This window comes from Daphnia pulicaria, chromosome 1 (genome assembly GCF_021234035.1).
Source record: "Daphnia pulicaria isolate SC F1-1A chromosome 1, SC_F0-13Bv2, whole genome shotgun sequence".
Lineage (NCBI taxonomy): Eukaryota > Metazoa > Arthropoda > Branchiopoda > Diplostraca > Daphniidae > Daphnia > Daphnia pulicaria.
In genome coordinates, this window is record NC_060913.1 from 24,513,443 (window position 1) to 24,540,864 (window position 27,422).

General features: G+C 40.4%; 4 protein-coding genes and 1 non-coding gene across 10 annotated transcripts; 3 read left to right on the forward strand and 2 right to left on the reverse strand.

The window, feature by feature from the left end:
- Nucleotides 1–96: 96 nt before the first annotated feature.
- On the reverse strand, nucleotides 97–22,006 carry LOC124315598 (thyrotropin-releasing hormone receptor-like). Of its 4 annotated transcripts, XM_046781389.1 has the most exons (14): nucleotides 21,920–22,006; nucleotides 21,354–21,448; nucleotides 18,857–18,940; nucleotides 17,446–17,538; nucleotides 14,025–14,316; nucleotides 13,725–13,892; nucleotides 13,554–13,638; nucleotides 13,210–13,480; nucleotides 12,886–13,069; nucleotides 12,487–12,734; nucleotides 12,217–12,390; nucleotides 5,988–6,148; nucleotides 5,754–5,827; nucleotides 97–834 (listed from the first exon to the last, which is right to left on the reverse strand). In XM_046781389.1, the coding sequence occupies exons 7-14, from the start codon at nucleotides 13,604–13,606 to the stop codon at nucleotides 767–769; spliced, it is 1,233 nt and encodes a 410-aa protein (XP_046637345.1). In that variant the 5' UTR covers nucleotides 13,607–13,638; nucleotides 13,725–13,892; nucleotides 14,025–14,316; nucleotides 17,446–17,538; nucleotides 18,857–18,940; nucleotides 21,354–21,448; nucleotides 21,920–22,006; the 3' UTR covers nucleotides 97–766. The 4 variants fall into 4 exon arrangements, with proteins under 4 accessions (XP_046637345.1, XP_046637336.1, XP_046637352.1 ...); XM_046781380.1 differs by lacking the exon at nucleotides 18,857–18,940; XM_046781396.1 differs by lacking the exons at nucleotides 21,354–21,448; nucleotides 21,920–22,006 and adding an exon at nucleotides 19,008–20,031.
- Trnam-cau lies at nucleotides 5,883–5,955 on the forward strand. Its single transcript has one exon. It is a non-coding gene; the product is annotated as a tRNA-Met (tRNA).
- On the forward strand, nucleotides 22,003–23,148 carry LOC124317315. Of its 3 annotated transcripts, none has more exons than XM_046782759.1 (4): nucleotides 22,003–22,123; nucleotides 22,449–22,653; nucleotides 22,707–22,834; nucleotides 22,894–23,148. In XM_046782759.1, exons 2-4 carry the CDS (start codon nucleotides 22,463–22,465, stop codon nucleotides 23,007–23,009), a joined length of 435 nt encoding a protein of 144 aa, XP_046638715.1. In that variant the 5' UTR covers nucleotides 22,003–22,123; nucleotides 22,449–22,462; the 3' UTR covers nucleotides 23,010–23,148. The 3 variants fall into 3 exon arrangements, with proteins under 3 accessions (XP_046638715.1, XP_046638713.1, XP_046638714.1); XM_046782757.1 differs by lacking the exon at nucleotides 22,003–22,123 and adding an exon at nucleotides 22,163–22,385; XM_046782758.1 differs by lacking the exon at nucleotides 22,003–22,123 and adding an exon at nucleotides 22,163–22,385 and having other exon boundaries at nucleotides 22,713–22,834.
- LOC124316093 (protein mono-ADP-ribosyltransferase PARP16-like) lies at nucleotides 23,106–24,946 on the reverse strand. Its single transcript, XM_046781833.1, has 5 exons — nucleotides 24,609–24,946; nucleotides 24,155–24,302; nucleotides 23,672–24,072; nucleotides 23,448–23,607; nucleotides 23,106–23,376 (listed from the first exon to the last, which is right to left on the reverse strand). Exons 2-5 carry the CDS (start codon nucleotides 24,300–24,302, stop codon nucleotides 23,156–23,158), a joined length of 930 nt encoding a protein of 309 aa, XP_046637789.1. The 5' UTR covers nucleotides 24,609–24,946; the 3' UTR covers nucleotides 23,106–23,155.
- LOC124316312 (ribitol-5-phosphate xylosyltransferase 1-like) lies at nucleotides 24,918–26,257 on the forward strand. The gene is made up of 3 exons (XM_046782222.1): nucleotides 24,918–25,561; nucleotides 25,625–25,795; nucleotides 25,866–26,257. The coding sequence occupies exons 1-3, from the start codon at nucleotides 24,918–24,920 to the stop codon at nucleotides 26,245–26,247; spliced, it is 1,197 nt and encodes a 398-aa protein (XP_046638178.1). The 3' UTR covers nucleotides 26,248–26,257.
- Nucleotides 26,258–27,422: the final 1,165 nt, after the last annotated feature.

Below are 27,422 nucleotides of genomic sequence, written 5' to 3' on the forward strand. Positions count from 1 at the left end.
AATGAAATTCCAATGTGAAAATACCGCGCCAGCATTTGAAATGCGAAAGAAATTTCCTCTGGCGAATTTAGATTTCAGTGACACTAAAGCAGCCCATACGACGATCAAATGTTTGTATTGATTTTCTCCAAAGCTCTGAAACAATTAAATGACACACTCATGTTTGAAAAAAAACGGATTAAAATCAAGGTGTATGTACAATCGTATATCAATGAGTCAGGTAGGAGCTATAATATAATATGTGATTTAGATTTGGGTATAGAGTAGAATATATAGCGTACGAATAACGTTTGATTGTTGTACTCGCGAGTGAGTGGAAACGAAATGAATCACGACCGAATATAATAAGAGAGCGTCTCTGAATGGCGAGCATTCAATTTGATAGAATTTACACAAACATTCAACAATCCCGATGAGGATTTGTACATATAAATATAGAACCCAATGCATCGCTCCTTCGGCCTTTTTTTATACGTGCCTATTGTACACTTGGAGACTTTGCAGAGTTCCATACAACAAACGTGGGCATCCATTTCATCAGTAAGAAGAAGAAGAAGAAAGAAACCTTCGTCTCACGTGGGATGAGCTCACGTGTAAGCCCCGCACTTCTCTTACATAAACTATATGAAACAGTCAAATACCAAAGAAAAGGAGAATTTACGTCAATCCATGCAAATCGGGTGGAATATATTTCAACACACGCACACACAGGTTGCCTGGTACTGTTGATTACGCAAATGGTTTCTTCAAGTTTTTGTGTTTCTTTTCAGGCCAAGTGTCCGAGGTGCCGCATTTGCGTGCCGGGAGATCTCTGCTGGTTGAGTGTACTGCGCCCTGCCAAATAGAATAGCAGACAAAAATTTAAACAAAAAGTTACATTATTCATCATCAGGAAAAAACCTCATTATCAAATGTCGAATTTGAAGCATGCGGGAAATTCAAACGATCAAAGAAGCGCCGGGGGTTAGATTAAATAGCGCAAAGTCTTTGATTCGACACATCAAAAAAGTTTCTGGCGATGTGTATAACAGGTCGCCCTTCATCGTCTGTTGAATTTTGCTAGGCAAATCGTCTGGCCTCCAAACGACAACCTTCTTCTCCCACCTTTTTCGCCCACTCGACGAATGTTTGGCAACTCTCGCGCTAACGAAGCAATCAACATTCGCTTTTCCGTCTAGTTTTAAAAACAGCAATAATTCGCCATCACCTTTTTTCGATTCAAATCATCTTTCGCAAAGATTGCACAACTGCTGCCTCATCGAGTATTATTGATCCCCAATTTCATATTACGTGAATTATACCCCCCCCCCCCCAACTTCCTCCATTTCGGAATAGATCGGCTAATGTTCAATCACCCAAAAGTTGGAACGGAGGAAAACGACATTCATCGAGTTCCAATGTCGACTCCCCACGACAAAGTCCCCCTATTCACCTGTCAAATGCGCTCGGCATAACTTTTGGAATATGGGCGCACTCTGCCAAGATGATGATGACATTCCAGTTCCCATCAGGGTGATGTCGATTCTTCCGGCGGCATTTTTTCTCCTTCCATATAGCGAAAGATGTTTTCTCTCTCTCGAATCGATTTCGTTTGGTTGACTCAACGACAATGCGCATTGCTCGTGGGCGAATAAAAAAAAATAAAGAAGATTCTAGGAATCTATAAGAACTATCAAAAGATGGGCTCGATGATTTGGCGTTTGATTGGAGCGTGACACGCCGGATAGGAGGAAGAGAAAAACAGGATCGGGATACATCTCGTTTCACGGAATGACGCCATTCTAGACCGTCGAAAGGACATCAGACGAAAGAGAAAAAAAGTGGGGAAACAATCAAATGCTGATGGGCCATCATTTTATTACCACAGAGCAGCAGCAGCAGCACTATTGTGTCTAGCCCCCCCACCACCACCACCGAAAAACAAACGACGGAGAGATCCGCTTTTCTTTTCATGTCACCGCTGGCAAAGTCCCGAAGGAGAAAATCATCAAAAATCAACAAAATCGGGACAAGAAGAAGAAAAGTTTCCAAAAGATAACCGAAGGCAATGTATACAAGACACATCGAGGTGCCATTGTTCTCCATTTTCCATCTTTTTATTATTTCCTCCCAAATTTTTATCTTTTTTCTACCGAACGAATCAATCGATAAAATCGAACGTCAGCTCATATTATTGGCTTCTTCTGCTTTCTTTCTCTCTCTGTCGATAATTCAATCTTCTAGTCGTACGAATCTGGCACATTCAGGACCCTACACACGTCGGAGTGATGGGCTCCTGGCATCGATCTCGTGCACACAGACACCCCTTGACGTTTGCATACTAAATGAAAAATCGGCCGGAGCTGGAAGAAGACTGTGCTAACAGGACAGAATTTAGGATGTCCAGCTGTCAGGGAGCACACACAGTAAACTCCTTCTTTTTATTGTCACTCAGTCAGGAGCAGCAGCACATTGCCATGCGTAACCTAATGTACTAGAAGAGATTTGTTATTCCCTCCGACCAGCAGAGCAGCGCTTCCAGTTTCCTACCCAAAAGTTTACATTTCTTCCTTTTTATATTATTTGCTTTGTGTCCTCAGCATCTGCCTCGCGGCGCATGCCGGGCAGGCCATTAAAATTGCGTAAACACCGCAGCGAAAAAAATGTTGAGCTCCTATTTCAAGCAAATAGGAGCCGCCGCTGCTGCTGCTGCTGCGGTTCACTTTGAGGCCAATACAAACACAGTCTGTTGGCGAAAGCGCCCATCTTTTGTGTATATTTTGTTAGAGGAATAACACCGCCGACGTGTATAGGTGTGGAAGATCGACCTACATAAACATGGGGCATAAAAATGTACACAAAGGATAGGTGGTTCTATCAAGTTTAACTCGAGTTTAAACAAACAAGGAGCTGCGTATGTGTGTGTTATAGTATATGTAGAACAAGTAGTAGTAGGATATAAGACTCTCTCGTGTACATCAAAACTCGTTGCACATCATTTACAACAGGCTCCTGTTTGTTTCTTTTTTCCTGCGGTAATTTGGGAGGGAATTGGTGGGAGTGCTCCTTTATGTAGAAGCTCCCGGCCGCGACTGTGCTGGTCTCGGACAACAATAGTCGGCCTCCATGGCTCCATCCAATCGCCTGTTGGATGTTGCCAATCTCTTAGAACACGAGCGAGCGGCCGTAATCTTTTATGCAATATACTGCAATACTATTCTAAAGGTCGGTTCTCTACGCTATACGGCTTCTTTCCCCCTTTTATCCTCGTATGTACATAGGGAAATCTCAAATAGAAAAAAAAAGATGACGTAGTATCTGGGATAACGTCGATAATATCGACGGGTTGCTGGGCTCCTTTCATAAATCGACGTGATCAATTTCGTGAAAGCCGATCTCTCCATTTTGATTTGCAGCAGGAAGGAAATAAGGTCGTTCACGTGCTAATTTCATGGGCGAAAATAAAAAAATTGGGTTTTCATATTTTGGCTTGATCAAGTTGTAGTAAGAAAAATGCCTAGGCAACTACAACCGAGCCGACGGCAGCTCATAAAGGTTTCCATAGGAAAGACTATGTAACTACAATGTCAGCCGCCAGTATTATATGGCCAACAATAATAATGAAACAAAATCTGTCGAATTCGGCGGTCTAGTCGGCATGTCGCCTAGCTACAAATGTTGAAATAGCAAACGACATAACAGGTATACATAATACATGTGAGAGCGAGCGATGGGAGCTGTTGGCGGCTCTGCATATAATTAAACGCCAACTTTGATACCAACAAAAGTGGGAGAAGCTCATAAATGCTATAAGTTGCCAAGAGCCAAGAAATCCCGTCTATAGCTGCTGCTGCTGCTACTCATTATTACACAATAATTACACAGACAGATATTCTATAGAAAATGCGCTTGCGACTGCTCAAGTCCGAGTTAATCAAGCCAGCTGGCAAATGAGCACGTCACACACACACACACACACACTGGCTAAATCTATACACAGTTGATGATTTGGCAAACTTCGTCAGCAACAGCAGTAGCGCGTTCCGGCTGGAATAAACGCACAGAAACAAGCGGACGGTGTTTCGCGATTGGATGTAATTATACCGGCAGAAGCAGCAGTCTAGCACAGCACGAGACTTGACGTTTTTATTCTTTTGTTTTTTATTTGTTTGGCACACGTTGCCAATTGCTGGCGGTCTGTATATCCTGGAGAGCCTGGAAGAGAATAAGAGACAGCCGACGTCGAAAAGTCTGATGGACTAGTCAGAGCTCGGAGCTGGCCATATATTTAACTATACACGCTGGTTGTGTGTGTGCATGTGTGTGTGCCGGAATATAATCCGACACGCAGGCTTTGTGAGATTGACGGCCGTATAAGGGAAGAAGAAAAAAATCCTCAAGGGAAAATGATACGATGACGTCGGATGTATTTGAAAAAAGATCCCGGCCCAAAGGTCCATAAATATTAATCATAATGAATTACAATTTACTATATAAAGAAAGAGAAGAGAGAGACTCATCCGGGCGGATGAAGAAAATAAAGAAAAGTCAATAAAAGCTCGGGGGTGCGGATTAATTGTAAATATAGCATTACAATCCTTTGATTGTAATGCTAGCTGTTTTCTTTTATGCCACGTCGAGCGCAGCAGAACAATCCGGATTTCATTAACGCTGCCCGCCATATTTGTCTCCGCGTGTCTTGGGTCTTTTGTCGGTGCCCCATAAGCCTCCACTGCCTCCTCCGAGCTAGATACTATATTGTCATCTCTCTTATTCCCCAAATATAACACGTATTATATTTTAGATAGAAAGAAAAAGAGTATAATTACACGGGGGGAGGGAAAGGGAAAGAAGGGAAAACTAATGAGCCTAATAATCAAAAGAGTTTACCCAGTTGATACCGTCTGCTAGATGTTGCTGCACTATAAATCCTTCCGTTTGTGCTGCTGCTGTTATATGGAGCCCCCCCAAAGTCTATTATACGTTTCTACGGTTTTCCCGTGCGTTGCTATCGATCCGCCTGTCATTATTATACTCCGCCAGAACAATCTCATCTTTCGACAATTCATAATAATCGGGGGGGTTTTAAAAATAAGTAGACAGAGTTGGATAGTATTTGGGAAATGAAAGTCAAAGGATTCGGAGGAACTCATTACATTTCTTGATGAAATAATCACGACTTTATATTTCGTCAACGGTGGAGTCACTATAGTAATGGAGCACCTGATTTGCTTCCTCGAAAAGGAAAATCTGATGAACTTTCCAGTGCAATAAAGTCGACGACCATTTCAAATTGCTTGGCATGTCTTAAGCGGCTTACAAAAAAAGTTTCATATCTTGACGAGCAATTCGTTAATAGGTTCACGGGAGCCGGAGATGATTATTGAAATAGTTGTTATTATTATTTTGTGCTTGATTTTCAATTTGCGTTGGGAGGAATTGAGTGGGAATATTTTTTAAAATTGCGATAGACGTCGATTAAATTCTCTGAATTCTATATTCGCATTTGGCGAAAAGTATTTTAGTCGTTTGGCCATCGTGGAGAAATGCGCTTCAAGCGAAAATAAAAATATGGATATGCGGAAAAAGCAATTTCAAATCAAAATGCTTTCTCCAGCAAAATATATATAATATCCCCTAATTGAATTTCATTTTTGGAATTGGAAACTGCTGTCACAAGTTCAAACAGTTCGTGTTCAACTTGTATAGGGGCCTACGTGCTAGTCTGTCCAACTGAGGGGAAAGAATTGAATTTGGGTTGGCAATTGGCTTACCGCAAAGTAGAATTCGCTGGAAGGCTCGACGGAATTTGATGGACATGGCCGTGTACAGAATGGGGTTGATGGCACTGCAAACAGTTCAAAAACAGGAATTTATCTCAAACTTTTCAAATTGGGTCACAAGCCTCGATAGCGCAGTAGGCAGCGCGCGAGTCTCATAATCTCGAGGTCGTGAGTTCGAACCTCACTCGGGGCAACTAAACTTTTTTATTTTAAATTTCCTTTTACCTGTTGATGTAGACGCAAGTTTTGGCGAACATGAGGAACCAGAGGTCCATGAAACTTGCTTTCGAGTACATGGTGGCGAAACTGTTGTACACCAACATGCCGCGGTAGGGTAGCCAGAGGGTGGCGAATATTACCACGACCACCACCAGCATTTTCACGACCTGTGGGGGGCGAAAACGACGTATGTTAAAAAAAAGTAAATGTACAACTCATTATATTCGGCTTCTGTTTGCCCGGCTAGAAATATAATATTGCCGAGTTTCACGACATTTCCTTATATTCCGTTTCCAGGAAATGATGGTATATAATAATGAGGACTTTGGCCCATGTTATTATATTGGCAAAACACACACAGCACAGTCAGGGCGAGGTTATTATGACGACAAATTTTCTTTTCCGTTCCATCTATTCGTCACATCCATAAATATAATCACGGGTCCTTCGTTCTCCGTGCCCTTCCGGGGTGGGTATATCAATTGCATTTTGAGCGTGAGCCAAGATTTTACTTACGATTATTACAAGGACCGAGGACCGAGCTAGGAAAAAGTGCCTAGAAGGAAATGCCTATAAGAAGAACCGGACCGTCGTCTTTAAGGACTAATAGAGTCGCCTAATAAATGCACTGCGTCATTACACATCATTGCCTAATAAAATAGCTAAGAGAAAAAAGAAATAAAAGGCGGTCTGACAACACAGCAGCAACCGCTGCTTGATTCTCATCATTTGCTCTGGTCCGAATCAAGCTCAGAATGATATCAGGATAAACCCGCAACTATAGCCAAATAAATTCAAAAGCCTCTCGGCCGCCGATGTAAAACATTTCCGCAAAATCCTGAAATAATCCATCGGCGGGGAAAATTAAGCGCGGGAAAACGTACAGTCGTTTATCCCGCTTTGGCCTACATATGATACCAATAACGGGTGGGTTGCTGATGCCGTCTCTATATATACAGTCTGGGTTGGGTTATAATATATAACTTATTGCACGCCGGCACAGCAGCACACAGCACACTCATATAATACTTGGCCGCGCCGGATTATTTACGGGCCAGCAACATTACATATTATATATGTGTGTGTGTGCAATATACACCAGCCGCGATATAGCCTGAGCTGTATATACTCTGTAGCTCTCTCTGCTCTAAAGAAGTGGGAAATTCTCATATGCATTGATTTATAACGAATATATACTGTATATACCCGGCTTTTTTACTCTTCTTTGGAAAATGTAAACAAAATAACGTCGCACTCTAAACAAATATTGAATTTAGTTTTTTCTTCTTTTGGCGGTTCGAAAAAACCTCCGCCCGCGATTTCATTTCGTTTCTTAAAAAACAAACGACCCCCGCCGAGCTACTATTAAAAGCCAAACGAGTCCGTAAATCACGCGCCTTTAAATTTGAATATACTCTAATCTACTATATACAACACCACCGTTATTTTGAGTTATGCAATTCAATCAAAAAGTATGGGTAGATAATATTTTTACGGGCGGGAATTTCAAGGAACTCCCCGACACACACAATTGGAATTTCAAAGGAAAAAAAGGAAATTCTCAGCCAAAGAATAAAAAAGTTAGCAGAATAGAAATCCAATTATGGTTTTAAAAAAAGAAGGTGACATTATATTTACTGGGCGGAATTTGTTGACCCCCCCCCCCAAAAAACCGCACGAAATCGCTGCGTGTGTGTTGTCCTTCATCTCACACCTCGATGCAAACCAACAAGAAAAGTTGTCGGCGGACTGGGCCGATTTAGGTGGACAAAAAAGAAAATGACGAACTTTGGGGAGTGCCGAATTTGGTTTGAAAAGAAAAAACGTCGACGCAACTTTTTCACAATGTCCCAGCCCCTCTACAGCACCCGAGCATTCGGGAATAAATCGTGAAAAAACTAAATTTCACGAGCGCGTGCCACACACACCCACACTCAATCACAAATGGCTGGAAGTTTTATTTTTATTTTTTTCCAGCAGCCCAGTCTAACCGGAATCAAGATTTATACAAGATATTACAAATCGAGCGGCGGAGGTGCTGGTGTTATATATTTCAGTGCGGGCGCACGCGAATATTTATATAAATCAAATTCTACTCTTTCTGTTTCCAGGCAGTGGGCGAGTCTTATTGCACGATGATACCATCGCTAGATCGTCCGTCTTTTGTTTCGGCTGTCACAACACAAATAAGAGGAAATCGATCGCCATCGCAGTGTGAAATTTCAATGAAAATAAGAAAAGAAAAATTGTCTTATTTGAATGTTGCTGGGAATTATAACGATGGCCCAGCAACACCACGCAAATTCAAAAAATGATGAGACGCCCCCTACAACCACCGACACCGCCGCAGGATAAAAGTAATTTTTTTTAATGAGGTACCAATCTGAGCCAACCGTATATATAGTCCTACTTGCCGAAAAGTCAATTTATTTTAGAACTCGACGGTCGTCTAGAAAAAAAAGGGATTTGTGAAGGCAAACTCTTACATAATAATAGCCCCCACCCCACACCCCACTTCTGCAATACATGAGAGCCGAGGTAATAGACTTTTCCGGAGCTGCGTGTGCGTACCAACTTTTCTTTTCTGTATTCGTGTATTCGGGATTTCTTCCAATCTTGTGCACTTGGCATCATCGAATAGTTTTCTCTCGTCTTGGACAACTTCCATTTATGCACCACACACACAGATGCCTTTCGCCCGTGTATACTTGAAGCAGTAAAAAAATAAAGCTCGTCTATACACACAGACGGCCGTCCATCCATCTACATATGCATGCACATCTGTACATCCGGCTGGCGGAGTTGAAGAAAAAGAACTTTTCATCCGCTTTTGAACCGCTCTGAATTCGTTGCCTTTTTCTAGTCTGGAATTTATATAAGGCTACGTGCTGCAGCTGGTGGATAAAAAAGAAGAATCCGGCCGGAGTAGTATATATATAAAGTGTTATGGGAGAGCGACTAACGGGCGAGAGGAAATGACATCACTCAGCAGCTGCTTTAGCCATCGCCTCCGCCGCCTCCGCTGGCCAATAGAGTTTCTTCCATTTCAAATCTAGACGGAGCTCAATTGTTTGTGTTTGGGTGGGCCTCCGCCTGGCACCGTTCCGATTATCCTCCGCTTTTGTTTTCCTATAGAAATGGTGTGAGACTAATAACACGCCGGCTAAAGTGAGGAACTCTGTAAACAAAAGTGTTGCGTCATTAACGTCGTCCTCCCGCCAATGAATCCCCGGCTCGGATTCCTCCTCAATATCGACCAAACATTTTCTTTCGGTGGGCAAAAAATAAAATAAAATAAAATACCGTAAAAGATTGGTTGGTTTTTCTTTTCAGGTATAGCCGATAAAAAACGACTCGTGTCACATTTTTACGAGTCAATAAACAACCGACTACACTGACGTGTGTGTAGTGTACAATAGATGAAGCTCGAAGCAACAGGATGATAAACTATAGAACCTCATTTTGTTTTTCTCGCCAGTTTAATGAAATTTCAGGCGAACTCGGCCAAATTCACGATGAATGGCAACAACTCCAACTCTGGTAAATCACCAACCATTTTTTTCTCTTTTTGGCTGTTTGACATTAAGAACGCAGTTATTTTCCCTTTTCTTAAGACCTGGGAAGAAAAAGAGATTGACGTCGGGGAAACTTTTCATTATAACCGAGCAGATTCGGCCCAACTCAAACACAGATGGGCTGGAAAAAGAAAAAGTAAAGAGCACGTCAATTACTTTGAAAAGTTACGTGGTTGTGTACTTGTGTTTGCAGACCTGGTGACGCCACGCTCAAAACACCCAAATCACATACGTACTATATTTTTAGACCAAAATGTCAAATATTAAAGGAAATCCTTCACAATTTCCGCCGAGCTCGCAAACATAACGTGCTGCTGTTATATAAATATCTTTAATAAGTAATAACAAATGACGTGAATAATATCGTTTTTAGGAAAAGTTGCCGACCCGTGTGTGATATTATTACATTCCCGCCGCCCTGAAGCAAAAAACCCTCACCAAAAATGTAATAATTGAAAAGTAGAAAAGAACCTGCTCGCGTCAAATCTTCAAAAGTTTTCCCGGACGAGTTCGTGACCCGCCGACACGACACACACCCCCTACAGCGACACGCTCTTATAGTACTAGTATTATACTATATGCATGTCTACACACTCTTCTTATGTATCGATTCATTGGAATATTTTTCATGTTCGCACTTGGACCGAAAATCTCTACAAGACCCAACGGGCACAAAGCTTCCGGGCGTGTGAGAGCGCTCCAGCGGAATTATATAGATGACACGTGTACTTTTCACGATGAGTTCTCCACACATCTACATTTCCGCCGTGTCGGGACTTTTCTCTTTTTTTGGTCCGTCCAGTGAGCTGTCAATCAAAGCGGATGAATGCGCTCGATATACACTCACATTTCCGTCGAATCCTGACTCGACTATACTCGTTGTAGAGTACCTCCCTATATGTTACGTACACTTTTTGCCTATTGTGAAGGATAATCCCGAGCAGCTCTAGGCGCCAAATAATATACAGAATATCTACATACATTTTTTGTTACGGATGTATAGGAGAGACTCCCCTCTCTCCTGCTATGTGGCGTGGTCTGACTAACAATAAATGATGGATGACATAGACGTCGGGCACACGCTAGATTGCGATTTATTTCCGCCAGATCCAATTCAAAGAAAGATGTGTATCTCTATATCAAATCTAAGCTGTTTTTCATTTGTTTTTTCGCACTCTGTCATATCAGGCGCTCGACGTCTCTTCCACCGCACTTGATTAAAAAGAATAAACGATCTTTTATTTTGGGGAAACAAAAAAGGATCGGCGATCATCGATTGATCATCTCGTGAGCGGTCGAGCCGCGGCTATATAACATTGGAAATCCGGGAAATCAATACGGATCGTGTGTACATGACGACTGTGAACCTCCCACCCAAAAAACCAATAGGAAAGGCTGAAAAAGAAAAGCGCAAAAGTGTCAAACGGTTTAGCATTCATTTACAATTCCAGCATTTAAACAAGTCCTTTGTCCTTTTTCTGCTACTATAACATTATATACCGTCGTGGAGCCGGTGTCGACACTGTGTACACTCATTAGTGAAATGGAGACCCTCTCATCCGAGCTGTCGCCGTGATCGAATTCGGCTTTGATGTCCATCACACAGTCTACAAATGATGACAAGCGAGAAAGTGGCTATACTACCTATTAGCAAAAAGGATAACGATCTCATCTAATCAAAAAGCAGATAGATTCTCTCTATTCTCTTTCTCTGGCCGTCTCACAACAAGTCCGAAGGCGAAACGAACGGGTAATAAAGCTCATTTGACTTCGTGGAGATGGGAGAGGGGAGATTTCAATTATTGCGGGATAGATATCGCAGTACAAAGAGGAAAAGATTTGATCGATTCGATGATGTGCCCAATCTGGATAACCCATTACTATTGCGCACGAATCCTATTTACGTCGATTCTTTTGTGTTGCAAAGATCTACCCGCTCCCATTTTCGAATATTCAAATTTTTGATATTTTCAAAATTATATTTCTCGATTTTTGAATATTCAAATTTTTTTTCTTTTTGAATTTCAAAATCATCTTAACGTCGTACAAGGGGCGGAATAGAAAAGGACGAAAAAGTTCCAACGTCATCAACGATAACATTTGACGACAGACGCAGTTACTCGACTCTTGATTCGTAACGCAATTTACGGGGAATTGGGCGCCTGGCTCTAAGAAATTCAAATTTGGCGGGCTAAATCAGAGATGAAAAGAAACGGCAAAGTAGTACATCCGTCAACCGCTCAATGCGGACGCGACTCCATTTCAATAAGTAAATAGTCTTTCCCTCCCGCGGCCGCCAGCAGGAAGAAATAGAAGAGAACAACTCGATTGCGGTGCACAGAGCGTCTCTCTCATTAACCAAACATTTAACGGTGGGAGGTAGAAAGTCAAATTGGCCAATTAAACCAATAATACGCCCAGACGCTCTATAAATATATTCAGGGAGCCCAAAAGTAGTAGTAGATGAACATCCTACCGAATAAACTCGGTATATAACATTTGGTAGGGGAATCAAAAGTTCAAACAGACCCAAAAAGGGGGGGGGGGCACAGAGCTCGGCGGGACTTTTGGCAGCTGGGCCGGTAAACTTTTAGTTTAAACACACAGACAGACAGACAGACTGCTGGAAATAGAAAATTTGTTTTGTGTTGAAAACTGACCTGAACCCTTGAGCTTTTGGTTGGATCGACCGACGATTGATTGTCGTGACGACACACCTCGGGGTATTTGTTGAAATGGCCGTTGAAAAGGACGCGAGCAATCAGACCGTAGAGGACGCACGAGAGGAGAAGTGGCACCAAATAAAACACCACAATGTCGGCGAAGAAATAACCCTTTAACAAAAACAAATATTGACACGACAGCAGCAGAGTCTCTCCCCACCAATCCCCCAGCAATTGTTAACTTAAATAGAAGACAATTTTCTATACCAGATACTCTTGGCGTGAGAGTTTCATGGCGCAGCGCTCGACCGTTTGAAATCCTTTGTAGTGGATGGGCTCGGTGACGGTGAGGCCCAGCCACGGCGACGAGTAGCAGAAAGCGAAAGCCCAAACGCCGCCCACGATCTTTTTGGCCCGTTTGACGGTGCAGACGCTCTGGGCCTTCATCGGGTGACAGATGGCGATGTACCGCTCGACCGTGAACGCCGTCAAACTCAACGACGACGCGTTGATTCCTGGCAAGAAAACAAAAGTCAATTTTCCCATTTTTCAAACTTTGTTATTCAATTTAGAACGAAATGAGTCAGAAAATGTTCAACTTTTTCAACGGGGGCCTTGAATGTGTTGAATTAAATTTTTTGTTTCAATTTTTGTTGTTTTGCCTACCCAAATTCTGAAGGAAAACGAAGACGGCGCAGCCGATGGGTCCCCAAATCCATTGGCTGCCGATGACGTAATATGAGAGGATCTCGTTGGGCACGGAAGCGATGAGCACGACGCAATCAGCGGCCGCCAAACTCACCAGGTAGCAATTGGTCGGCGAATGCATCGAGCGCGTACGGTACACGACCTGTCAAAAGACCCAGGCAGCACCCAACGCGTAATTGGACACGAGAGTGGCGATAATTAGGAAATGAAGATGCGAAATTGGCAAGCGATTGCCACGGATTTGATTCATTTTTGAAAAAGAAAAAGATGATGAAGTGTTACCATGACGACAAGGAGGTTGCCGAGAACACCGACGAGCAGAATAAGACCCTGGAAAAAGGTGCCGACGACGCGATAGTCTCTGGAAAAATACGACGGATTCTCTTCTCGGTCCAGGTAAGTCGAATTGATGGAAGCCGATGAAATGTCGTCGTCGTCCAACTCGGACGACGTCCGATTGATGTTCGACAACCACCAATCGGTACAATTGGCTCCCAACGTGTTCTCCAGGGTCGCCAATTCATCCAGCGTCTCGTTGGCCATCATCACTCCGCTGATTTCCCAACAGATCAATTAATTTCCCCCAAAATATAAAATAAAATAAATCCCAGCAGATGCTGCTTTACCTCCTCAGGGCGGTAAGAGTGTCGTTGATGGCTTGCGAGCAGATGAGATCCATGATTCCGGATGGAATTGATCACCGGCCCTTCCCTATTTTATTTTTTTATTTTTATATGATTATTCCACAACAGCACTACAAGGGGATGAGAGTTGAAGAGAGAGAAAAACTGGCTCACTGAAGCGACCGAATGGCGAGAAGCGACTGAAGGGAGCCAACCGTAAGCGCTCGGCGTCTTTGCTCTCGACAGTGCCTCACAGTCATCCGGAGGGGGGAGGTTTTACTGCTGGCGCAGGATCCATCAGCCCAAGAATATATCCAAGTAGATGGCGAATTCGCAGAACAACTGGGAGAAAAAAAGAAAAGAAAGGCTGTACATTATTATTATTATTCTTGAAAAATATCCAGCTCAATCCCATCGACAAGATGGGAGAGCTGTTGGGTCTAATGTATGCAAAAAAAGGGATCCGCAGCGAACCCAATGGCTGAAGCGGGTAAATGAAGACATCTGGATTCGGTGAAGTAATACGAGACGGCCGTCACATAGTCCTTTATCTTTTTGTGTGGGTTGTGTCACCACATTTGATCATTTCGAAAATTTGAAGGCTGGCCTCATTTCCACGAAAATCCTTCACTCGGCGATGAGATCCTCATTCAACTTGGGAGGAAATAAAAGAAAAAATGGAAACCCCACCCAGCAGATGGAGATGATTGAAACCCTTTCCCATGGAAATCTGCTGCTGCTGCCGGCAATTCACAAAGTGTTGATCCTGAAATGAAAAATACAAAAAAAGATGCAAATAAATGTCACGCGTGCGGCTGCGCAATGAGTCAGAGCCTTATTACAATAGCATGGTGTACACACAGCAGCAGCAGCAGCAGCCACCGGGGACGTCCCCAGGAGTCGAGAGAGTAGTATCAAACACGCCATTGTTTGACTTGCTCAAATGTTTTTTTTTTGTCTAGCTTTTGATTTGTTTGAAATTTGACAACTTCCCCCCTCACGCTTTTGCTTTATCGTTGACTGATTTTCAATAGTAGCGATGGCGACGTTCTCTTTAAAGAAAAACAACAAGTCAGACTAATTTGTTTGGGAAATCTGTTGCATTTTCCCGGGTGGGATAAAGAAAAATAACGACATGCTATGTTGACTGCGACGGAAAGGAAAGCGGAAGGAAGTTGATTGCGTGCCCTTGGCGACAAACGATCGCAAGACCCACACAATGCAAAGTTGCTGGGTTATGATTACAATTACGAATAACATATGGTAATATCAAGGGTTTTTCAACTTTGACTCTACCTTGGCTGTTGTCATAGTCAACAGTCGACGAAAGAGATAAACTTGTTTCAGTTACAAAATCCTCGGGGGAAGTCTGCCGAATGCTAATATGATGGAAAGACAATTTTATTGACGCGAGTGGAATAGAAAAAGGGAAAATAAACACACTCGAATGTGTGCCCCTCCCTTTTTTTTAGTGCACAAGGAAATATGATGAGAGCATCGAACTGTGAACAGGAGAGACAATCCAGTCGTTAACGCTTGGCTCTTCCGATTTGACGTGATGGAAATGGAACGGATTATTTATTCTTTTTTTTTATTATTTCTTTTTTAAATCGTTGAATCAAAATGGCTGCTGCGCTGTGTGTTTTAAACAATGTTAGCTCTTTGTTCAACACAAAGTTTGGACTTGAAAGCAATTTGCTCGAGATCATTCAAGTAAGACATTATAGCCTTTTAGTCAGTTGGAGTGGTGGTAAGCCTAAGCGTGTTGCATTATTCGGCAACACGTTTACATTTGAAAACCAAATTGGGCAATGCGAAAAACAATGTTTATTTAAAAGTAGAAAAATAATTGAATGCAACGAACATTTGTGTGTCTAGACTGGCTGGCTGTCATTGATGCCCATTTCCGACTGCACCCGACCCAAAAGTGGAAAAAGATGTCGGCCAGAAAAAGGGGAAACAAGAATATCTCATATATAGTATAAGGCGAAAACCAACAAAATAGATATTATTATTTTATTTTGTGGCGGAAATTATACGAACTGACAAAGAGAAAATTGTTTTCTCTTTGTCGACGGCCAGGCAGAAACAGCGAAATGAATCCGCAGTGTTAAGTATACACACACACGTATCCGGCAGAGATGCTATATAATAGTGTGCTGGGCAAAGCAAATGTTGTATTGTTTAGCCAGAAAAGAAAAAGCTATACTCTATGTAACTATATAACATTATATATTCCCTGCGGTTAGAATAAAAACAAGTCAGATGGCGGGATACCTTTTATTCTGGAATTCTTTTTTAAGCTTCGGACATCAATTCGGAATAGCTCGAGAGAGAAAAACAACTGGCGTGGAAACAACACAACACGTTTTATAGGTTAGCTTTTTAGGGAAAAGGGCCGGCAGCAGCTCGGAGGCGTTTTTCTCTTTTATTCAATTTCGCATTCAAACGGAAGGAGGAGGGAAACTCGGTTGTATTTTATCGAGAAGAGATGGAGAATAAAGACAATTTCATCGAGTGGACTCTTGGGTACAACTACGACCGACCGACCCAACCGTATTCCATATAAATAGCTTGGGCCCTACAAAGATCTATCGGCACTTTTATTTTATCCAGCCCCTGTAGGGGATATGGACAAACAATAGGAACAATAGGAACAACAGCAACAACAAAAGAATAAGGTGGAAATTAAAATGGGCTCAATAGGAAAACCAATCCATCTTGTCTATCGGAGTAAACAAACAAATACGACAAGCTTCTAGGGATCGACTTACGAGAGAGTAGTACTAGTACCTTGGCGGAATCACGCACTGAAGAAAACCCAGGAGCCTACAAGACACACACGAATTTCAACTTGTTCACGAGCTCCTCTTGTAAAAAGGAAAAAAAGTTTTGTTTAACAACGCCAATGTAAAAAACCTCCCACGACAGATAGAAACATCTAAAGGTTTTACTACAAAGAAATCTATTTTCGATTATGTTGAGCTGAGCTTAAAAGCGATGGATGTACGTAATTCCGCCTCAAGTCAATCGGAAAAAATGTTTGCATTCATCAAACAGTAGTTTTTTTTCCATGTACTTCATTCAAGAAAGTTGTCTTACTTTTCTCCCAAAAAGATTAACGTGGGCATGTTCATGTGAATCGATACGTCAACAGCCATTAGTCCACCCCTTGAAATAGATATTTGATTTTCTTTTTTGGGGTATTATAATGCTGTTTTGGGATGTACGCATGGTGGACAATAAGCTTCCGGCTTTTTTCCGCATTAATGCCTCACCTAAGCTGTTGATCGATGCTAAGTGAATTTTATGGGCGGTCAGGGGAAGATGGCACTGCGTGCGGGAGCCACCCGCACCAGCTGCTTTACGCCCACTCACACGCGTGTGCCGACGAAATTTCACGAGTAATTACGTTCGATTAAAAGGTTCGCCGTCGAGTGGTTATAATAATCGGGGAAAATCGGGCATCTTTTTAATTTGGCGTCTTATCGAATGAAAATTTCGTTCGCGTCTGGAGACCAAATTTCTAACTAAATGAAATTAGGGGGAAATGAATCAAATGTTGAAAACAGAGAGACATCTAAGCTGTCAAAGAGGAAATTCAATCTGTCGTTTTAATGACAACAGCTCATTGTCTTGGAAATTGTTGTGGGGGGTTATCTGGTACACGGGTCTATTGTTTCTTTTTGATTACAAATGCAACCATTCTTTCTAAAAAAAAGAACTGCGTGACTGAGAGACGCCATCTTTTGCTCATAAAAGGAGAACGTCATTGAAAGAGAAATCAGCGGAAAATATACATCAATCGAAATTCGAAATCGGTTCCCAAACAAAAAAAATTACAATCGACTCTTGTTGCCAAGAAAGGAATTTAAGCTGAATTTGATTCACTTACCCCAATGCATATTTGGAAAATCATTGATGATTCAATCGCCATTTGGAAAATGAGATTCTCGGAATCTGGGTTGCACGCCACTATAATGACCATCTAAAATTTTAAAGAAAGCAATTAAGACATGTGGGGTTTTTGATGGAATCATGAACGACATATCGTGTGCGACTGTGTGGTAACCGGAAAAATCGGATATCTTTTTATTGCGTTTTATTAACTCAAAATTAAAGGAGACAAAATTTCGAATTAAATTAAATGGAAGAAATGAATCGAGAATGTTCAAAACAGAGAGATTTCTAATAAGCTGCCAAAGAGAAAATTCAATCCGTGCCGTGTAGTACTTAACGACAATAGCTTGTCTTGGAGACGGGGCGAGACGGGGTTATCTGACATATTCTTTAAATTTTAACTTAAAAAAATGGATATGAAACGCTAAAGTGACAAAAACAAAATTTTACCGTTCAAATTTAGTGCAATTCACCACCGCCAACTATGGGGTAATCTTCAATGCCTCTCTTACTCTGCCTTTTTGTACCAGGGAGTTATCAGTGTCGATTAAAGAACAATTAAGTTAACTAAATAATTTGATTTATATACAACGTTTGTTTTTGTTACGACGATTCTTGAACCCAAGTGGCGTCTAAATTAATGTATTTCAGTGCATGTTGCCATTATTTTTGTATTTTCATCAAAAGTCTAACCGCTGTTTTGGTCTGTAAAACGAGAGCCCACCTTTTCCGATGTCCCCCAAACTTCGACCGAGATTGCCGTGTTTGAAATGGACAACGTAGGGTTTATCAGCAAAAATGAAAGAAAAGCGATATGTATATGCATAATATATATCCCTACTCTACTTTCCGCTACTTTCAGATCCCTCGAATTCCCTAGACGTGATTTCTTTCTAAGGGCAACGTAGAGTTTTCAAGATTGTAAGAAAAACCAATTTATATATATGTATTCCTACTCTACTTTCAGATCTCTCAAATTTACTTTTTACAATGTTTTTTTATTTTGTTGACAAAGATATATGATCTCTCCATGTCAGCTCTTCCACTCACGGAAACTACTGGAAACTATAGGGTAAAAAAGCGAATTTTCGGACAAAACGCAAATGCCCCGGACATTTTTTCGAATATTTAAAAATACTATATGTTTTCGGAATAAAAAAAAATATATATACATAATTAAAAATAAGAATTGGAATTTTGATAAGAATCGACTTCCACCACACAAATGCCATAAGAATAAGCTTACAAACAAAACGCTGTCCGAAAATTCGCTTTTTTACCCTGTAGTTTCCAGTAGTTTCCGTGAGTGGAAGAGCTGACATAGAGAGCTCATATATCTTTGTCAACAAAATAAAAAAACATTGTAAAAAGTAAATTTGAGAGATCTGAAAGTAGAGTAGGAATACATATATATAAATTGGTTTTTCTTACAATCTTGAAGACTCTACGTTGCCCTTAGAAAGAAATCACGTCTAGGGAATTCGAGGGATCTGAAAGTAGAGTAGGGATATATAATACATATACATATCGCTTTTCTTTCATTTTTGATAACCCTACGTTGTCCGTTTCAAGCACGTCAATCCCCGGTCAAATTTTGGGGAACATCGGAAAAGGTGGGCTCTCGTTTTACAGACCAAAGTTCAGCGGTTAGACTTTTGATGAAAATACAAAATAATGGCAACATGCACTGAAATACATTAATTTAGACGTCACTTGAGTTCGAGATCGTCGTAACAAAAACAAACGTTGTATATCAATCAAATTCTTTAGTTAACTAAATTGTTCTTTAATCGACACTGATAACTCCCTACAAAAAGGCAGAGTAAGAGAGGCATTGAAGATTACCCGCTAGTTGGCGGTGGTGAATTGCAATAAATTTGAACGGTAAAATTTTTTTTTTTGTCACTAGGGTAAGTTATCAACTTACGACGAATTACTTTTACGCAGAGGTTGTGTTCTGGTTATTTCATATTAAAAATATAAGAACACAAAGATTACACTTGCTTGTAAAGGGAAAAAAAAAGTTTTGTTTAACAACGCCAATGTAAAAAACAACCTCCCACGATACATCTAAAAGTTTTACTACAAAGAAATCTATTTTCGATTATGTTGAGCTGAGCTTAAAAGCGATGGGTGTACCTAATTCCGTCTCAAGTCGATCGGAAAAAATGTTTGCATTCATCATTCATCAAACAGTAGCTTTTTTTCCATGTATTTCATTCAAGAAAGTTGTCTTACTTTATTTTTCTCTGATTTTTCTTTTCTCCCAAAAAGATTTACGTGCGCATGTTCATGTGAATCGATATCCGTCAACAGTCATTAGTCCACCCCTTGAAATAGATATTTGATTTGTTGTGGGTAATAATACGCATGGTGAACAATAAACTTCCTGGTTTTTTCCTCATTAATGCCTCAACCTAAGCTGTTGATCGATGCTAAGTGAATTTATGTGCGGTCAGGAGAAAATGGCCCTGCGTGTGGGAGCCGCCCGCACCGAGCTGCTCCGCCCACTCATACGCTTGTGCCGACGAAATTTCACGAGTAATTACGTTCGATTAAAGGGTTCACCGTCGGGTGATAGTATTCGGGGAAAATCAGACATCGTTTTAATTTTGCGTCTTATCGACTGAAAATTTAAGGGGACCCGAGGGGACCATATTTCTAATTAAAAAATGAGAAATGAATCGAATGTTCAAAAATCAAAACGGAGGTTATTTCTCTACATTGAATCTTATTTCTATTAATTTCGGAAAAAATGTGCGATTTTTTTTTTGGGGGGGGGGGGATCAGATTGATTAAGTGATTCAACTACCGAATTCCTGTCACTCGAAAAAATTAGATGATGGTCAATGTTGTGCTTTGTCTTGGACTCGTCCGTTTCCGTCGCTGAATCTTATTCAAATAAAAAATTTGGCAAAAATCGTGAAATTTTTTCTGAATATTTTCTTTAAGCGAAACGTCAGATCAATAGTTACTAAGTTACTATTTGATTGCGAGCAATTAAAAAAAAAACCGTAACGAACGACACAAAACAGAAAGGTAAAAATAAGTTTCTTAAAAAAAATGATTGCTTTAGATTTAAGGATCGATGTATCAATTAATTATCGATTCGCCAGATTCCATCCTCTACGAGCAAATATATTTTTTTAAGTAGTTCGTCAAGGAGGCGAGTGGGTGAAATGAATAGGGCGTCACTTAAGAACAGATGCACCTGACAAGATCTGGGGTTCAAACCCCCTAGTTGTAATGTTAGTTGCTCACACTCCCACTGTGGCGCCACCGTGAAGAGAACGAAATAACTCGGCGAATCTAGTGATTCTAGACAGAGGTCCCGTTCGCGGGTATAGGCTCAGATTAGAATCCCAATTGGTTATCAGGTGCTTCGGAGTAATGCCCGAGGAGATGCTTGATCTAAAGTCACGCTAGAGGATCAGTTCGAATATGCAATTCTGGTCAGACAGATGGGGCCGCCTGTTGTGTGATGTGTAGGCCATTGAGGGTACAATCATGCCGGTGTTTAACGCCATCATCTGGCGACTCATAGACGACCTCTACAAAGCCATCTGCAAGTTTCGCAATATCGCGAATTGATCTAATACCGAGAATAATTTCGATTTCTTCATTTTTCACGTGTACAGTACAGTACTAGTTATTTTTTTTTTCGGCCGGTAAACCGCAATAAATAATTGGGGGTAAATAAAGCTTGTAAGATTGCCGTGGGGATTATACACGTAACCATTCTTTCTAAAAAGAACAGTGACTCAAGAGACGCCAAAGGAGAACGTCATTGAAAGCGAAATCAGCGGAATATCAATCGAATTCGAAATCGGTTCCCAAACAACATAATTACGATCAGACTCTTGCTGCAAAGAAAGGAATTTAAACTGAATTTGATTCACTTACCCCGGTGTACATATTTTGAAAATCATGGATAATTCAATCTTGATTTGGAAAAGGAGCTTTTCGGAATCTGCTGCATGTCACGCTGTAATGACCATCTAAAATTTTAAAGAGAGAAATTGAGAGTTGTGAGGTTTTCGGTGGGAATCATGATAAACATTATTATAATTAATCTCTGTGTCACTATATTATAATCTCTATGTTTATAGATTAGCCATGAATACAGCCATGGTACTGTTACATCAAGTATATAACCTGGTGCACCACAATTATTCTAATACTGACAATTCTAAGTAAATTTATTCAAAAACAATTGCAACGTCCGATTCTTTAAATAACTGCACGAACGACCACGTCACTGAGATTGCATTTTGGCATGCCAAAGTCGCTCATCAATCATCGAATTATGAACCGGAATGGCACGCACATAACTATACATACATGGATACATTTGTGGAGACTCTATTAAGAATTGAACGCTTCAGTGCCAATCCATAAACATGTCCCCACCGTCGACTCTCTGGTTTTTGGTTACAAGGTCGCGAAATTCTCCATTTCATGGCAGTTACCTCTGGAAAGATGTGGGGCCGCATTGTCTTGTCAATCGTGTGCTTGCCAAGAAGTTCCTCAGCTCCAGCCAGCAACAATACATCACCAGTCAAATAAAGTATAGTTATTAACAATTCTTCAACGATTCGAAACGAGTCGTTACACACATTAATCAATTCGGTCCTACACTTGATTCGACACGTTCTTCTCCGCGCAGCAACGAGGTAACGATCGCGAGTGAGAAAAGGCTTCGTCTGCTCGTAGTCTGTTTTGAATATTTAAAGAGGCTGGGTGTTGTAATCGCATCAGATGCCAGCGATTTTCTTTTAAGTTTGACTATAATCGTAGAATAGATATTTTTATACTAGAGACGTATTTTTTAAAACACATAATACATGGATTTTACTTTGGAAGAAGTTCGTGGCATTCTTGATGAGATGGGTTTGAAAAATGTACCCGATAACCATCTCGAACAGTTTGCCAAAGGTTGTTTTGATTGCTCACTTACTGTCATTATAGCATTATTTATGTTTGCTTTTCTTCTTTTAGATTTAAAGCATTTGATGAAGCACGAAAAGCACGTCCAAAAACGAAAGAGAGCTGAGGGTGAATTTACTGTTCCTCCCTCACAACCTGTCATCAACCTTCCCACGATTCGGCTACCAGCTTCTGAGGTACCTACCAGTTCTACAGCAACTCGACATCAGCCAATGGTTGTCAGACCTAGTGCCAGTTTCTACCCTTCGTGTCCAGAGTATTTCATTTATTTTATGTTGTGTCCATTACTTCCAGTTTAACCTTTTCTAGTTATAGAGTAAACTTTGACTTGGTTGCTACCGGGAAGAAATTGCCTACAGAACGTGCCCCCAAAGTTGTCAAGAATGAAGCAGTAAAGTCTGCATCTGCCACAACATCTGCCTCTAAAGCAGAACATGGTAGGTCTTTTGTAATTGTAAAAGTATCAAATTAGTTACATTTCTATATTTTGTTATAGATAGAGCAAAACTTCAAGAAGCTCAATGGAAGAAACTCAAGACTGATCCTGTGAAACTTTATGGGTGGTACAAAACTCACTGGGATTATCATGGGCTTGATAAAAATCCATACTGAACAAGTGTGTTTAGGCTTTCATCGCTGAATGTATAAAATTCTTTAAACAATTGGTATCAAAATATTGTGTGCTATTGAAATAAAAAATTATGTGACCAGAAGAATAAAATTCTCAGTTTAAATAACACTATACATGCAAGCATATGTCAAACAGCAACTTTTTTGGCTAGGCCGATTGCGAGAAGGAGTGAGACATAAAGGCTTAGGAACAAAACAAACTTGTGACGCTCTACGAAACTAGTAACTTTCACAGTCTTCACTTTAGGTCTTGTGTAAACCAGAAAGTATCGAGGGCGTACGAGTTCGTTGTTGGTTACGAGAATATATTTGTCCGGAATCGCCATACTACCCGTAGACGGTCTCGAACCTTTTAATCAATATGGAATTCATTGTTATTTCAATAAATATTCGATACGTAATATATTCAAATTGCCTCACCTCTTCTCTTAACGTCTGGATGATCAATTACTTCACAAATGGCGAGTAACGATAATTCTGGTCCCAACTGACTTTTACTCCAACCTTGTCCACAAGGAGAGTATTGAAGGCTTAAAGATTGTTCGGTTGATAAATAAATACCTTCACCGAACAGGGCTGTCTGTATAATCAAAACAAATCAGTCAATCAACTGTAAAATGAAGAGATCGAGATTGTATATATACCTTGTTAAGATGTTGATGAAGTCCCAAATTCAATATCGAATGGAAATTTTCAAAACGACTCCCATGGAAGGCGTAAAATGAAGAGGAAGAAGCTTTTCTACGTTCCCAAGTCTGTTGATTGCGAGAGACATGATCAATTTGGAAGATCCATCGCGGAGCAATTTGTAGCTCAATTTGCCCGCCGACTTGCCGTTTGAGTTCTTCTACAGAGATTAAACTAAGCTGCTGGTTGTGGTTCAAAAAGAATGTCTTCATAAAAGTGGTTAATTGGGGATCCGGTTTATAGTTGAGGTCGCGAATAGGCAATTCCGGAAGCCTGGAAACTAATTCGCGGATAGTTTTAATATCTGCTTCGCCATCACTTTTTCGGTAGTTTGCAGGAATAGGTTTGAGTAGCGATTCTGCGTAGAAGAATACCAGAAAGCTCATCATTATTTTTGTTTGGCCAATTTTTTTGTAATTTTTACAATGTGAGATATTTACCGTATTTGAAATTTTGTACGGCGCCAACAAATAGGGAAATACGTAAATCAAGAGCCAATAAATCTCGCCGCATCTCGATCGTGAGCTCATCCCACTCTTCTAATTTCGGTTCTTCCAGCTTTTGGATTGTCATTTCTGTTTCAATCATCTAAATTTGGTTAAATAGTTATACATTAGATAACAATCTTCACGAACATTTTTAAAATGATATTTACTATTTTTGTTTCAAGTTCAAAAGAGTACAACAGATCAAGAAGAAAGCTAATTTAATGATGATTCATAACATAATAATCAGTGATGAATCATTATTACAAAAAGAACAAGCCATCTGCAGAGATCAGTATCAATGGCAATATTATGACTACGATACTTTTGATTTTGAGCATTTACTAAACCATTAAAATCAATGTCTTTAAACTTTTATCAAATATTCTACTACATTTTTAAATGATACCTTATTGCAATTGTATTGAGCAGTATCTAGCTGGAAACTTCTTCCTGGGAGATCGACAAGCTATTGTGTTGACGTTTGCAAATGCAATCTGAGCAATCATTGACAGTATAGCAGACGACGCCAAAAGCTTTTTCTGTTTACCTTCTTCCTGCTGTTCAAAAAACGCTGTCATGCGTTCAAATTTCATGTATTGAAACATAATAAGTATTCATTTCCGCCAAAGGATGCTACGCCCAAGAAAACAAAAAGCATTCGAAAGTAAAAATTCAACCATTCGTAAACGAACTCTTCAACGTATTGCCGACCGAGATGACGTTCTGTGTGAAATACCGTGCAGTCCGTGTTTGTATAAAATATCTGGCGCCCTTTATTTTGTTGAATTGCGCCGTTCTATTTTGGCTGCGCAATCTACGTGGAAATGAAGCGCCGATAGAATCCGGCACCGACCAGCTGCAAAAGTTGGAATCTCGCATTCCCTGGAGCAATAACGTCGTACCCACAACAGCGGCAGCCAGCACATTCTTCCAAGTCGATATTCAAAGCAGAGCCCCTATTGGTGAATATTTATGGAATCATTTAATTGAAGGGAAGAAAGAGCTTTTATCACATCAAGTTATTTACAAGGGTACCAAGACTGTGAATGGGATCAATTTCACTTTCCAGTCAGGAAAATCAGAAATCATTTCTTACAGTCCTAATCTTGTTTTAATCATTGATGGCTCGTCATCTCAGCAGCTGAAACAGGAGAAAATGTGGCTTAATGACATACTCATTTCTCATACACCAAAGACCCTTTTTCTAGTAATTTTAGGAGATAGCGACTGCAGTAAAAATCAATGGATCATTCCCTATTTATCTTCCAACGGTGGATCGATTGACGCAGTATTTATAGTGCGGGACAAATTAATAACAGATGAAAGCGAAATTTTTCAATGGCCTCTGGGAGTAGCAACGTAATATATTTAATTTTAATCGGGCGATTTATTCTTGTATAGTTTAATCCATTTTTAACTTAGACACCGAGACTTCCCCTTATTCTTTCCCGACGAAATCGACATCCTGTCACAAAGACCTTTTGTCTGCAACTTTTTCGGTACCGCCAATACTAAAGGAGCTGATGCTGATATTCTTCGATTATTCAAGGAGTTGAATCTTGAGAGTCTGTGCTATTTGAAGATGAGCAACACGTAAAAATATGAAATTATATAAATTTGATCCAATTAAAAAAAAACTCACGTAACAATCGATCCTTATTAGTACGGGATTCTATGGCGATTACATTCAAGCTGTATCGGATTCTGATCTCACACTTTGTCCCGCGTCCGAACTTGGCAGCTCTGCTGAGAGCTATTGCATTTACGAGGCCTTTTCTCTTGGCAGCGTTCCAGTCGTCGAAGAAGACGTCGCAGTGGACAATTGTGGCGGGGATACCCTTCGTCTCCTAAAACAACACAACGCTCCTTTTATACTTGTGGAATCCCTTGACGACGAGTTGGGTGACGTCATTGCTAACGAGTCTAGAATGAACCTGCAAGAAAAGATCGCGAGAAGGGCAACTGTTGTTAACTGGTACGCCAACTTCCGGCATCATATGGCCAGCCAATTCACCCGGGTCCTAAAGGCACACATAAATCATTAATAAATTTTAAAAAGTTTGTTATGAAATCGAAATTTTATCACCATTTACCATGTACAGTAAATTTACGATAATTTTACATACAGTTAGGAAAGCATACATGTTATTCCTATTATGATTACACGGTTTCTAATTCATTCTATCAATGCTCCAAGCTTCTATAAATGAAATCAAGACATATGAATATAATATAAGATGTATGATGTATGATCTTATTTCTAGTATTTTCGCAAAAATATCATTATTAAAAAAAATTTCTTAATATTGCGATTAGATTAGAAATTAAAAATTAATTAATTAACAATTAAATTAATTAGAAAATCTTAAAATGTACATAATTTGTTAATTTATTATTAAAGGAGAAGAGTGGGTGAGTTGAATAGGGCGTCACAATGTAACGTGCTCTCTATAAGACTAGGGTTCAACTCCCCTAGGGGGCAACTTTGGTTGCTCACACACCCGCTTGGGCGCCACTGTAAAATCTCGATATAAATCTAGCGATTCTAGACAGAGGTCCCGTTCGCGGGTATAGGCTCAGATTAGAATCCCAATTGGTTATCAGGTGCTGAAGGTGTAATGCCGGATGGAGCTTGATCTAAAGTCATACTAGAGGGTCGGTCCGAATATACGCTATTCGTTCAGACGAATGGGTCCATCTGTTGTGTGATGTGTAGGCCATAGAGGGTACAATCATGCCGGTGTTTAACGCCATCATCTGGCGACTCATAGAGGACTGTTTCTTCAGAAGCAAACATTCGCAGGTACGTAATACGACGCTCGACCTAATACCGAGAATAAATGTGATGTCTCTCATTTTAATTATCTTAATTGCGGGATCCTTTTTTCTCCCCTTATTTATTAAATATTTTATCTTTACTTATTACCTGTACGGTACACGTTATAAAAATATTAACAACACCGCAATATTTAAAAGAAGTAGGTAATGAAGAAATCAAAATTATTCTCGTTATTACGTCAATTCAATACTCATTATTATAACAAAATCAGTATTTACCTCATTTGATTTGACTAAACTTTGTTCAGACACTTACAACATTTTAATTCTAAGATAGAAAAGCAAGCTTATCAGCTCGCCGAATGGATAGTCGTAAGCCAGTTAAAAACTGTCTTAAATGACAAATTCAGGACCTATTTTGTATTCAAAAGTGACGTTACGT